Source organism: Dendronephthya gigantea, unplaced genomic scaffold, assembly GCF_004324835.1.
Source record: "Dendronephthya gigantea isolate DGI-Jeju-01 unplaced genomic scaffold, DenGig_1.0 000121F, whole genome shotgun sequence".
Taxonomy (NCBI): domain Eukaryota; kingdom Metazoa; phylum Cnidaria; class Anthozoa; order Malacalcyonacea; family Nephtheidae; genus Dendronephthya; species Dendronephthya gigantea.
Genome location: NW_021163131.1, coordinates 342,200 through 356,824, shown reverse-complemented (window position 1 = coordinate 356,824; position 14,625 = coordinate 342,200). Strand labels below are relative to the sequence as shown.

Here is a 14,625-nt window from a genome sequence, read left to right as displayed (position 1 = left end):
AGGATTCATTGCTGCGTGTGTAAACAGCAACATGAATCCGGTACTAAAACATTCCGGGGTCTTATAGTCTTATTGAGAACTAGTATAGCTTACACCGGTTAAAAATAGCTTGTTTTAGAGACATTAGCTATAGGTTTTTCTAGTGGTTTTTTTCAAGGATTTACATGAAAATTTTAGACTGAAACTAATAAATTTAATTGGATTTACGGGCGTTGACAGGGTTCACATATACATCCTGGAAAAGCATATACCACCCACCACCCGCCTCTCAGGTTAACGCCTACAGCGTAAGCGTTCACTACCCCCCGAAAAAAAATCTCTCCGCGGACCCTATTCTACTTGCAACAAACTGAATAAATTTTATTTGGGTTGTGTTTGTGTGCGAGGGGAGGGAGCTTTAATGTCATCGGTGTAGCGGGTTCAACAAACAGAATTGAATGAGAATACCTTCCTACAGAAATGTCAAATATACGCGATCATTGACTAGCCTTTTCACTCGTGTGTTCTCTATATTTTCAGAATCTCCAAGCTTCTGTTAGTAAATGTTTTTAACGCACAGAGCACTTTTACTCCTGTCTGTGGAGTAGTTTTTACACGAGATAACAATACTCCGTCCGGAAGAGCTACTCTCACCCCTGCATAAAGGAGTATTTTTCTCCCTGAAATTTACAGCTGAACATTAACAGAATTGGGTACGGGTACCAATTTTAACCGTGCCGTGTTACGTCAAGAATATAAGCCTCCCGCCAAGTAAAATACAACGTAACTCAGCTATCCGGATAGCTCAATTTTCGCCTCAACATATTCAAAACATTAACATGTACAGAGTAATGATATATTAAACCGAAATTCTCATTCCCATCACATTCGCGCCAGAAAGCTCAGAAAGTGATAAAGCTAACTTGATAAAATTTTTAACGGATGACTATAAAGAAATAGCTATATTTGGCTTGGAGGTAAATCTAAGAGTGTTGTATTCCGTTCAGTCTAAGCAAAAAAGCGACTGTTTATTTTAGATTGTCGTAGAAGTTTTATAATAATTTATATGGTCAGCAAAACTTTTAATACTGGAGAAAATTCTAATTGTTATGGGTTCAGCTCCAAGGCAAAAATAAAATACAACTAAATAAATTCAGTGAATAAATACAACTAAATAAATTCATGCAATAAGTTCTTTGAAAGTTTTCATGGATATTTAATTTTGGATATATAACCACGGGAGTGAATTTAGTTTTGCAGAACTTTCCGTAAGCCCTGACCATCATCAGTGCAAATCAACTTTTCGCGATCACACAAATCTTTTATATTTAAAGTGTCGTGATCTACTGTTCGGCGTTCGCATAAGAATAACACACGTTTACACATTTACATGTAGAGAGTGACGCTACGTGCTATCTATCATCGTACAAGAGAGTACAAGAGATAAGCCCTAAGATAGCACATGGCGTGCACTCTTCGCCATGTGTTAATAAATTGCTATTCTTGCTAGTCGCGTTCAAACATTTGACCGTTTAACTAAAGATTGAACTACAAATACATGCATGCAGTAACCCCTCGCAATAATTTAATCCGAACAACTAATTTCCTGATCATGAGCTAGCCAAATCTAAGATTATAATTATGACATGACCGAGTTAGTCGATACGTAATTTACTGTTATTCGGAATCAAATATATGTAAAAAATATGTAAAAAATCCAACCTTCAAAACGTCAAAACGTGTATACAAAATCTTCAAGGACAAAACGTCAAATGTTATATTCTTCGAATATTTTATGCTGATAATTTTTGCAGTTTACTTTAAAAGCTCTGAAGTGAAAGCTCTGAAACTTTAATTAAAAAACCTTTTCAAGCAATGGTGCATGCGATAGCTTTTCGTGGTCGGTTATATATTTGCCAAACAACATATCAAGCTAATATACAGCCTACAAATAAACTGCATCCTTTAATACAACAAATACGAAATAAACAAAATAGACACCTACCCGTCTAAAAGCCTTTGTGTAGCTAATATAGATTATCATTATATCGTCCTTATTATTTTTATTTTTTTTCATCTGCATGTATCTCATCTTTTCATCTGTATCCGCGTTGTTTAAGAAGTATCGACGAGTTTGCTCATAAATAAAGAAATGTGTTCATGTACTTTATGAATAAATACAAATTTTCTCCTTATCGAATCAGAACGTTGCTGATTACCAGTCTTAATTTACTCGCTTAAATTTGGCGCACGTGCATAACTAACAAATCTCCCAGCGTGATTGAGAAAAGTTGATTTGCACTGATGACGGACTGCATGGGCTTTTTATATAGTCTTTTTTAAAACTAGTGTAGCTTATACAGCTTAAAAATAGCTTGTTTTAGAGACATTAGCTAGGTGTTTCTAGTGTATTTTAAAGAATTTATATGAAATTTTTCGACTGCAATCAGTAAATTTAATTGGATTTCTGGGCTTTGACAGGTTTCACATTTTAAAATATCTCGGCTGGAAAAGCATACCATGCACCAACCACCTGTCTCGCAGTTTTACGCCTACAACGTTCATTACCCCCGAATAAAAAACTGCTCCGTGGACCCTGTTCTACGGGCAACAAACCAAGTAACATTTTATTTGGGTTGTGTTTGTGTGGAGAGGGGGGAGCATATTCTGTGAGTAAATTTGATATACGAAAACTGAAACAACGAACCCGCTAATCCTTGTTTTCCTCACACGCACACCAAAATAAATTAATTGAATTAACTAAATTAGTATTAAGCTTTTCATTCAGCTTACTCTCTTTTTTTATTTAAAAAAAAGCCAAAAAAAGTAAAATAAAAACATGAATTTCGCTTACGGCGCATATAGAGGACTGAAAATGACGCACCATAGCCTCTTTGATTTCCGCCACAAAGATGCTTTGGCGTCATGTTTTGGACGCACGGAAGTTTTATCTTCTTACTGGTGACTTCGAGGTCTTCCAAAATTTGAGTAGACCGTATATCAAGATTTTTGTGCTTGAAGTTATGACACGTGCAGCTCTCCTTTGTAATTTTAACAATTTAATAAAACCCCGTTCACACCACACTTAATTTATTGCCACGGCATGCACTGCTATATAAAATGGGTACACGTACCGATTGCAAACGTGCTCGGCTTTTTTTGGTAATACTATAATAAAGTTGGGTACGTGGGTACCAAATTTAGCCATGCATGACATGCGAATAAATCGAGTGTATATACAATTATGGTACAAGATCAGTCATTCCAGATCGTAGAGCAGTAATTAAAGTGCATCTACATATTCAATAAAGCATATCTAGGGACAAACTATCTATCTCTTTATAAAAAGAGCAATATTTTTAGAATTATGTTCAAATAGTACGTATAGTGATTTATGAAATTTTAAGGCTGATTATCTTAGCTTGTAGTTCATTAAGATTTTCCTCGTCCGTGTCGGTTTGTTTGATTCTTTTTAAGATATCTTCAGCTGCTTCAAGATGATGCAATGCCTTGGACTTGTTCGCATATTCTTCCTCGATGAAGGTCTCAGCTATTTCCATGTGGACACCAAGACGCATTCTGTCACTCGTTGGTCTTTTGACACACATCTCACCGGCTTTCTCAAATGCCTTAAGTGCACTGCTAGGATTCTTCATACCTTTGTAGCAAAGGGCAATATTAAGAAAACATTCCGTCTCATCATCGGCTGACTGGAAAACTTCAAACATTTCCAACGCTTTCTGGAAGTGCGACAGCGCTCTCTCGTATTCCTGATGTTCGAGTAATGCTGTAGCAAGCAAGCGAAAAGCCGTGGCCACATCTGGCGTTGCTCTTTCTTGATAAATTGCTCTTTTTAATTCAAGTGCTCTATCCAGCTTTGGTATCGCTTCCTTCCATTCCTTTAGCAGCACACAAGCATATCCTACACAGCGATATTATAATTTTAATAAGGTTATCAAACATACATAAGTTCGGTCTTTCATATATCAATATATCCACTCTCTGATCTCACAATATCCGAAACTTTGCAATTCAATTTTTGCGCCAGCTGTTTACAGCGGAGGCGCATAGCTATCGTCCTCGAATATTTTGAGCGCTCGTTTGTCTACAAATAATTTTACAAAATGTGCCGATCGAGGGACGAATATGCGCCGAGGAATGAATATAAGCCAGAATACAAAATAATCTATAATAAACGAGTCAACAATGTGACAATAGTAAACAATGATCTACATTTACTGTTCGTGTTGGAAGCAATATCAAGCTCAAGTCACTGACGCATTTTATGAAAAATACTTCAGTTGCGCAACAAAACAATAGATGGGAATAACAATTGAGCAACATAACCGAAGTTGGAGACAGAGAGAGGTGACTAGACGTCTATATATAGTTTACAATACAGGGAGTTTAAGTTACGCAAACGCGTAAATTCAGCTGAGAAGCTATAATATGCTGGTGATGTTTTTTTATGTCTAATGATGAACGATATTATACAGCTAGAGAGTGGCCTAAACAAAGTATTTAACCATCTGAGTTAAATTATCATGTTGCTTTGCTTACTATTGGTTGCAATACAGTTGCAATTTTGAATACTTGTGATTGGTCATTCAAAATTTTTTTATTCACATGCTAGAAACTTGTTCTCTGTGATTTCCCCTACTATTGATAACAAGTATTCTGTCTCTGGCATGAAAAGTGTCAGCTGCAAACACGAAACAGCACCGGGGAAAAACACACAGTGATGGAAACAATACGCAATTTTCACATCCATGAGCTACAATGAAGCAATTGTTTGTCATGGTAATTAATACACTGAGCTAGTTTATGCTAAAAAAGTGGCGTATGTTCGCATCGCGGACCTGTGTTTTGCTTTATTTCACCTTTGAATGAAGCTTTGGTTCTTCCTAAAAAAGTGTTGTTTTCAGTTTTTGCATGCGAAAAAAGGAGCGGCGAATATTTTGATTTGCGAACGAATTAGATTTTAAAGCTAAGGAGGAAAAAAAATTAAAGGCTCTTCAATTTAACTGACGGTCTTCAATTTTCAACTTAAAAAACATCCAAAGTAAAAGCACGACCAAATGAAATCTAGTATTGGGTTTTCTCTATTTAAAATCCTAAAAATTCGATGCAATAGATAATTGTGTTTCTTACCTATATTGCTTATGACTACCGCGTAATCCATGTTCAACTGTCCTTCCGTCATACGCTTTAAAACTTTCTCTGCTTCTTCGTAGACATCTTTTGCTTGTTGGGCTTCACCTGGTCGCACGATGTGGCAGTTGCCTTTTAAAATTAAAGCTGCGCAGTAATTTTGCAAGGAACCACGGGCGCCTTTCTTCAGAAGTTTCTTTCTCAACGGTAACAGCGTATCCAAAGTTTCCGAAGCATCCTTGGGACTTTGCTTGGTGTACTGGACGATAGAAATGTGGTACAGCACGGTGGCGATGTCTTCCCTAACTGGATCTTCAGCATGCAACATTTCCCTGATTTCCAAGGATTTTTTGTAATGCACTAAGGCGTCGTCCAGTCGTCCTAATTTTTTCAGAGTATCCGCCACATTTTGATGAAATGTTGCTGTGTCCATGTTCGACGGTATCCCTTCAGTAGTACTTAGACAGCACAGATAGTGTTCAAGGGCGCGCTTTAAATTGTTTGTTTTCTCATAAACTAGTCCAATAGCGTTCATGATTTTTCCGTAGTAAATTTCATTCGATTTTGTCAGGACAGTATTGCGAGTTGTCGTCGCTCGGAACTGTTCGGCTATTTTCAACGCTTTCTCCAGATCTTTCAGAGCAAGACTGAAACGAAGGCACCTACTCTTCACTTCTCCACGCACGAAAAAGGAAGCCGATGCTATATTGGCATTAATGGAAGTCGGGTCATTCTCGTAAATATTGATAAGTTTGTCGAGCAGTTCACAGGCTTGTGGATATCTTTCGGTGTCTGCAAAAACGGATGCGATATGCCACAAAGTTATGTGGCGCGCCTCTTTCACAAATGACCGTTGCGAAGTCGTCTTCTGTACTAACGAGAAAATACGTTGAAACATTGATTCTGCATCACTAAACATTTCATCCCTTTGATACATTTCACCCAATCGTTGTTGTGTCATCCACAGTAAAAGCATTAAATAATCTTTTTCCGAATCAGTTGGATCGACTTGTTCCTCCAGACGCCTCACCAGATCAATGTACATCTCTTTTGCAGTATTTCGTCGTCCAGTTACTTCATAAAAATCTGCAAGATAGAATACTTGAAAGAGCTGTTGAGAGTTATGAGGACAGGATTCAGACAGCATCCTGTCAATCAGGTGTCGCTGCTGTTTGGCCAGTTCAACACCATCCTGGATTCGGTTTTCCTGAAGAAAAATCTTCAGCAGAGAAGAATTGACCTGAAGTAATGCAACATGACTATTATTCCATGAGATCTTTTCTAAAACGTTTTTTGCATTTTCCAAGTGTTTTTCAGCTTTATTCGGGGAATGTTCTCCTAAGAGGTTTCCTATTGTTAACTGCACATTACCATAGACTTTATTAGTATCCAAATTAATTTCCTCGAAAACTTTCAGGGATTTGATGAGGTATTCCAACCCTTTCGATTTACGGTCTGCCGTTACCAAACAATACCCGAGTGTTCCATAACATATAGCTAAATGTCCATGACTAGCTTCTTTGCCGTGGACTTTTTCTTCTATGTCCAGCGCCTTTTCAATATATGATAGACGACGCAAAGCATCATGGGAACACGAGGCTCCAAGGTTTGCAATACGAATTAGAACATTTGCCGTGTCGCAATCGTGCCCACTTTGTTGACTTTCTATTCTTTGATTTTCGTGAATTTTCAAGTACTCTTCGTAATGAATCATTGCCTCCGAGTACATTCCTCGCTCTTCTTCACATATTGCAAGGTAAAAATGTATGGAGGCGACATTTTGATGTGGGTGGCCTCGGTACAAAATCTCAGCAATTTCTTTCGCCCTGCTCAAGGAATCGAACATTTCGTTCCATTGCTTGTAAAACTGGTATATTTTTGCTTTGGTAATCAGTGCGTCAACTATACCTGGCTCGATTAATTGGTTTTCATGAACTTGAGAATAAATAATCAGCGCCAACTTAATTGAATCGTCTGCTTTCTCTATATCCCGAAGTTGGTAATGAACCTCGCTCAAGTTGGTCAAACAGCGAGCGAAGTAGGGGTGAATAGCATTTTTTCCATAAAGTTCACGGGCAACCTCTAAAGCATTGTTCAATACAGTTTTTGCTTCGGTCAATCTGTCCAAATTAAGCAAAATAACAGCGAGGTTGTTTGAGCACATGAAATAGTCAAAAAAGTGCTTTCGTTGATTCTTTAACTTGTCAATGATATTTCTAAGTATTCCTTCAGCTTTATTGTACTGCTGCATTTTCATGAAAAGAACAGCGCTGCTGTTAAGAAGATCGAACTCTTTTGAGAGATTCTCTTTACAATCCTGACTATCTTGTAATTGCTGTACTTGTTCGTGTATTTTCATAGCTTCTTGGTAAAGACCTTGATCAACATAAGAATCCATCATGAAGTGCAACGCTGTTAATACATAACTTATTCCAACAGCATCTGGCGTTGCAGTATACAAAGCTTGTATTTCTCGGCATTGCTCGTAGGATTCTTGAAACATTCCAACCATACGGTAACAGTACGCTAGCACGAGGGATATTTCTACGTTTCTGGCACTATCCACATCGACCTCTTTCTCCGAAAGTAAACAAACGAACGCTTTAGGCAGCTGTAGAATGCGTAGGTACGCTACGGCAGAGATCGTTGGAGAAACATGGATAAAATTGACCTGTTGAAGCACTGCAACGACCAATTGATATGGGCTAAGACAATTCTGATGTTTCTTTACCTCCGTTAGTATTTGAGAGACGACAGATTTCAACGGTATGAGGCTTTGATAAAGACGAATGATAGCTGTCGTAAATGGCCGTGGAGGGCTTTCCTCAGCAGAGAATGATACCTGTGGAACAGTAGGTAGTGCTTCCTTCTGTCTCCCTTGCTTCTGGTAACACTCTAACCGAAGTTCGGTTGTAATGCTCAAGGCTGAAAGTAGATTTTTTGCGCCTTCTTCCGTTAATATATTTTTCTCTCTCAATTCTTCAATGCATTTCCACGAACTTTGTCCAAAAATTCCAAAGAATTTGGATAGCTGTTCAACAAGAAGACTTGTCAACCTGTACACTTCTTTTTTCACATCTTGTTGTCGCCCAAGGTCTTTTATAGTCAAACCTTCGACGCAGTAAGTATCCATCAAGTTTTCTATCACCCCTAAGATTTGTTCTTGAAAAATTTTCATTCTATCAGTTTGCGTGAGGAGTGCTGACAAATTCTCTCGGTAGGTTTCTGTCAATTTTTCATCTCCATAAAGATGACAGGCGCTGCTGAAAACATTTGCTGTTTTTTTATTCTCGATAAAAGCGGCGGGTTCGACGTCTTGGAGCTTCAGCATTTCATCAACGGTCAAAATGTACTCTTGTCGAGGTTGTCCACGCCATTCTTTTCTTCCAAGAGGAGTCTTGCACGCCCACGGCATCATTCCGTCGAATGAAAATCCTTTGGGAATCACATCGTCGTAGAACCAATCATCTTCTATATTCTTGCCATAGAAATCATTCAAACTAGAGATGCCAATGCTCGGCAAAACGGTTTCCCCTAATTTGCACATTTCAACTTGAATAAAGTATGTCAAGAATCGGAAGTACTGGCGTTGTTCCTCTGTCGGAATTTCGTTGTTGTTATCATCAACCAGAATTGCAAATTCTAAATCAGAGTAGGGAGTAATTTCTTGTCTGGAAATAGATCCAAGACCAATGATAGAGAAGTTGCAAGGCGGGGAACCGGCAATCTCACAACAATAAGAAAACATGTGATCTAGGAAGCGCTTTATGTCATCAAAAATTTCTTTATAGATCCTCTCAATTTCGTGGCAACGTTTTTCTTCGTCTTCTGAGCCCCAATGTGGAAATTTTTCAAGCGAAGGCAAATGCTCTTTAGACACTCTTAAACGGATTTCACTTAACTTTTCTTGATTAATTATCCGTTTATCGCTCTTTTCTTTGAAGCGTTCAACACCACTCAACCCGAAAATTTTCTCAACAAGTTTCACTTCCACATCAAAAATGGCCGCATTGATTTTTTCGTCTTCTTCGTAACGGCCGTACTTGTAAATTCGCTCGGCCTCGAAAAGAGCGACACTTTTCACCATCATTTCACAAAAACTGCTATCATCATCCACTTGTTGAGAGGCTCTGGTAAAATATATCTCTGCCATAGTGTGAAAACATTTCGCCTTCTCTTTGTTGAAGTGAGAAGCATTTGGCAAGGCTGATAAAATCTTTAAAGCTTGACTGAGCGATTGTTCCGCCTGATGCAGACTGTCTTCTCTTTGTTGCTTCAAACCTTCTTGAAAATGATCTACAAATATAAAAGTAGTTACAAATATACGATGATAATGTGTTGATCAACATGCATAGTCGGCGCACAAAATGGCTTTAACAAGTTAGCGAACTGTCAGGGCCTAAATGTTCCCCATGCGTAGGATGTAATCACGTCTGTTTAATTTGAGAACATGCAGTTTCATGTGTGCTAGTTTTAGGGTTCAACCAAAACTCTACCGAAAAAGACTAATGAGTGACGTTGCTGAGATTTTAATCTGATCTTAACAAGTGCTTGATTAAGGTTTATAAAGATTTAAAGATTTATTCCCGAGCCGGTGCGGAGCGTCCTGCGAGTAAAAATTCCACCCAGAAATTAGGAATTACACGTGGGTATTGTGACATAACGGAACCCAACGTTGTACAAATTCTATGCCATGTACGTTGGATGGTTTAGCTAGGGATGATTTAGATGGTATATAGTTGGATGGCTTAGGTGCTTAAGTTATGCTCATTAGCGAAATTTAAATGAGTGGAAACCGGTAATCAGCAACCTACTGATTGCCACAGAGTAAAAATAGATACAGAGATGGAACTAGGTGGCAAATAGTAATCAAACATGTTTTTTGTACACGCTTTTATAGTGCGCGTAAGCGTAAGGTGACCAAGTGCCTGAAATGTTCAAAATGAGTTGGAATTGGATTTTCGACTAATTGAAGCGTGGTCATTATTGTCTTTTTATATAGCATTTTACGCACCTTAAGATAAATTGCAGAATTATTTATACTTTAAATCTCAGGCACTTGCCGAGCATGCGCACTAAAAAGTGGGTACACTAGTTCCAGGTCTATATCCATTACTTACGCTGTGGTTTGCCTGTATCGGAAATTTGTATTTCAATAATAACGTCAGCGCTAGCAATTTAACTGCAAATTCATAAACGTTTTCCAGTTTTGTCTCCCAAGAGTTGTGCTGAACAGCTTTGACTGATTTTCTGATGCGCGATTCGATTTCGCTCGCATGATACGGCAATTCTTCCAAGAGGAACAAATAAAGCGTTCTTTTGATGCTGTTCGATCAAGTTTAGATTTAATTGGGGTCCGAGTATATTATTACATGTAGATTCTGGTCCTATTTTAATAATATCGCTGCTATTTCACCGTTTAACAAGATGTAGTCGTGTATATGGGCGCGTTGATACGTCGCAGTTTGCGCAGGATTGAAGATTTAATATAACTATATAAGCGTGGCGCCGGAGTTAACGCCAGAACAGGCGTCTTATAGTCGTTTTTATATGAGTTTTTTAATACGTCGTTTCCCAAAGTCATACTTGGCTATGAAAGCCTTTTACACCATCGCTTTAACTTGAAAAAGGGGGTTTAAAAGCGTAAATTTATATCTTCATGTAAACTGTCGCTTCAAAATTAAAGCTTTTACACGCAGTCAACGGCATATATATATATATATATATATATATATATATATATATATATATATATATATATATATATATATATATATATATATATATATATATATATTCTGTTTTGATGTTCTGTTTTCATGTTTTTGAGAAGCCTCAATATTGCCGGATATATTAACAGTTACCTAAGCTGGTAGGGTCTATAAAACGCTTGCAGAAAACGGGTGACATTACCTTCAATGTTATGACTATATTTTGTACCAAATCATAAAAGTATTGGCTATGGACGACGCATAGCCATGATTGAGTCATTCCATAATATGAACTTATGGTTATAGTTAATCTAAACATGTAGGAAATCATTTTCTTTGTTGGAAATTGCCAATATCTCGTTATCAAGCTCTTTCTTAGCCACACAACAAGTAGGAATTTCGTTTTGCCTAAATGGTAAATAATGTACCTTTTTACAGAAAGTAGTCGAAATTAATGTATTCTGATTGGGTTACTGAAATGTAAATTAACAAACTTGCTGATTGGAACGAAATTCCCTCTTGTTACCCGTATAGAAACAACTCTCATAAAAATGATTTCTTTCTACGAATAAAATCATAAATATGAGAGTTTATTGGTTTAATAAAAATGACCGTTTGTGGCTATTGTCACAAATTGTATCAAAACTTTAAGAAGGTTAAATATCTCATGATCATTGCACTAGAGACGATTTTTAAATTATAAATATTTAACGTGCAAATAAGATGCTGGAAAATTTGATTTAACTTTGAATTAAGCCTTCGCTGTGTTAAGCTACTTAAATCAGCTTCAAAATAACTCCCCTTCCGTAATTTTACTTTAAGTAAACCGGAAGCTAATAATAAAAAACTTATCTTGCAATATTGCTCGTACAACTATATGATCAGTATTGATGGTACTCGCGATGTTTGATAATTTTCCAAAATTTCATCGGCTCGTGCAATTTCGGCAAAATCTTCAAACCTCATTCGTACTATTTATCCCAAAAGCACTCTCGTCGTATTATGATTACCTAATCGCTGATAAAGTCGGGAACCGCGCATGAGAAAAAACCCAGTCTCAAGAGCAGTCTCAAGTAGAGTGTCAAAGAGTAGAAAAATGTGTTTTCATGTTTCAGTTTACCTAGAGTTCACTGGGTTTTACACATCGGGGTTACCACAGCCCCCAACGTTGATAAAATGTCTTTCTGACTGCAAGATTGTCCCATGCACAATTGCCACAACAAGGTCGCATAATGACATAGTCCCTTCCAGTGACCCTAGTTTCTTCATCAAGCATGTAACTCCATGCAATATAATATGTCATAAAATATATATTTGGAAGAAATAATTACGTAAAGAATCACTTTGATACGTTTCAGTTACCAAAAAGCCTGAACATGCAGTGGTATCTCTTGTTGGGAGAAATTTCAAGGAGCTTGACCTACAACCTCATGCAAGTTCAAATTATTCGGGCTCTCGATTCTTGATCGAAGTTCCCGGAAACTTCTTTTCTGTTTGCACAAGAATCTTATCATTCCTTCATTATATCAAATTGATCTCTGGTAGATTGATGATTTTGGTTATTAATATTCTTCCACAACGTTATTATACCGACATCGACACAGACGACCAACGTAGCGAATAATAACATTAATACAACATTAATAATGTTGTGTTGTAAGGTGCTTTAATTATATAAACCTACAAGGCTACAACAACACTGAACAACGTTCATTGATTTTATTTTTTAAATGACCGAATACCCGCACAACTGGCACATAATTATACGATATTTTGTAAAACGATGCACAACGTGCACGTATAAACACAGACGAGGTACAATATAGCAAGCATTGAAATATACGATCGAGTTCCGGTTTCGTACTCGTCTCGTTTCAACTATACAAGATTTGGAACACGATTTATGATCAATATTACGCTCACAGTACCTTCCCAGTTTTCATTCTTGGGTGACGGAATGCTGAATGGAGGAATGTCCAAAGGGTGATTGTGAATAACTCTATCTGCAAAGAAAAATCACCTACTATTAATAGGAATATCATTATTCCGGGTAATCGTAGCATTTTCTGAGAAAGCTCGTTCTCATGGCGTCCTATATTTATCCACAACAGCTGTCCAAAGCAAAGGCACAAGAATACTGTATCACTGCTGATAGACTTTATGGTATACATGCATACAATACATCAGCACAATTTGCACATTGTCACAGTCAGAGGCATACAAGTCGTCGAAATGCATGCAGAGCATGAACTTTGCCATACAAAGAATTACGTCGTTCACCCAACAGCTTTGAGTTCGCAATAACATTGTTGATTTTCCATTAACTCACGTATTTCGTATATGAACAGGGGCCGGTGGTTCAAGGCTGGATAACACTATCCATGCACTGGATAGTAATTTTTTCAACCGTTTAAAAATGCTCGAAAAGCGATAAATTTAATATATGGAACCAAAATAATTAGAGGATTCTCCATTTGGGAATACTAAGATTTAATGAAAGTTACAGCAAACCACGGGCGATTTTAAAGCGTTTGAAAAAATCGCTATTCGGCTTTCACACAACCGGCCCCAGATGTAATTGAAACTCGTTCTTTAACATTGTCGACTGAATACGTGTAGGTTACCTACAGCTTATATTTATTAGGCCAAACACTGTTTGACATTTCCTATTTAATGTTCGACGTTAATATTCTCAAGATCGAAAATTAAAGGCCACAGTCGGAAAGTCGAAATCAACGAAGTACTCACCAAAGGTAAAGGTTGTTTTAAACGATTTCATTCTTGCAGAGCGAGCGAGGTTGAGTAATTCGGATTGTAAAATGCCTTGAGGTATATACAAACTCTCTTGAATTGCTTATATTCTTTCTCGAGTAGCAACATGACGCACTCACAAAGATATACAGTTATTAAATATGCAGTCACGTGACTTTCCCACGCATTTGTGAAAAAAACACTTGGGGCCGGTTGTTTGAAAGGTGGATAAAGTTATCCACTGGGTATCAACAGCCATTTAATCTACTAAATTTATAATCGTTAAAAAGTATTTTAACATCAAAATTGTTAAGTTCAATCTTGGCCACGCCAAGTGGTGAGGATTTTTTAATTAATTCAAATCGCTAAATCGATTTAAGCTGAGAACGGCCATAGTAAGTCCTGAAGCGAGATTGGACATGAAGGCCGGCGGGATTTTGGTTACGTAGAATTACAGATTGTACAGTGGAATATTTTTAGTGGAAAATTATGGTATTAAGCACTCCCTAATATTCCGTATAAACGAAACGTCATTTTAATGTAGTCCAAAAATGTAATTTTCAAGCAATAACTTAGCATCAAATGTGGCATGACAAGTTCCTAAAATAGACAAAACACTTCTCGACGTATCGACCTGAGGGCCTTCGTCAGGAGAGTTAGTAGAAGAGTCATACCAACTCTCCTGACGAAGGCCCTCAGATCAAAACGTCGAGAAGTGCTTTGTCTATTTTAGGCAGTTGTTATACCACTTTCATGTTAAGTTGTTCGAAGACGCTGCCACGTTGCTCTCTGGTTATATTTTAACGTTTCAAGCAATAATCTTGCTTGCGAGCAGAACAGAAAAAATGTACGACCGTCTAAAAGCAGAGATTCAAATTAACGTTATAGTTTATTTTATCGATTTTCTATTTCATAAATCTTACAAGGCTATTGAAAATTTGTCCTTGCATATATATCTATATCATATATATTAACTCATTGTTCTAACTATTCCGCTACGTAATTACTTTCGCTACGTAATTACTACGTAATG

At 37.4% G+C, this 14,625-nt stretch overlaps 1 protein-coding gene across 1 annotated transcript; it reads right to left on the bottom strand.

The window, feature by feature from the left end:
- Positions 1-2,978: 2,978 nt before the first annotated feature.
- Positions 2,979-13,700, bottom strand: LOC114535578. The gene is made up of 4 exons (XM_028556862.1): positions 13,590-13,700; positions 12,770-12,844; positions 5,131-9,426; positions 2,979-3,901 (listed from the first exon to the last, which is right to left on the bottom strand). Exons 1-4 carry the CDS (start codon positions 13,618-13,620, stop codon positions 3,372-3,374), a joined length of 4,932 nt encoding a protein of 1,643 aa, XP_028412663.1. The 5' UTR covers positions 13,621-13,700; the 3' UTR covers positions 2,979-3,371.
- Positions 13,701-14,625: the final 925 nt, after the last annotated feature.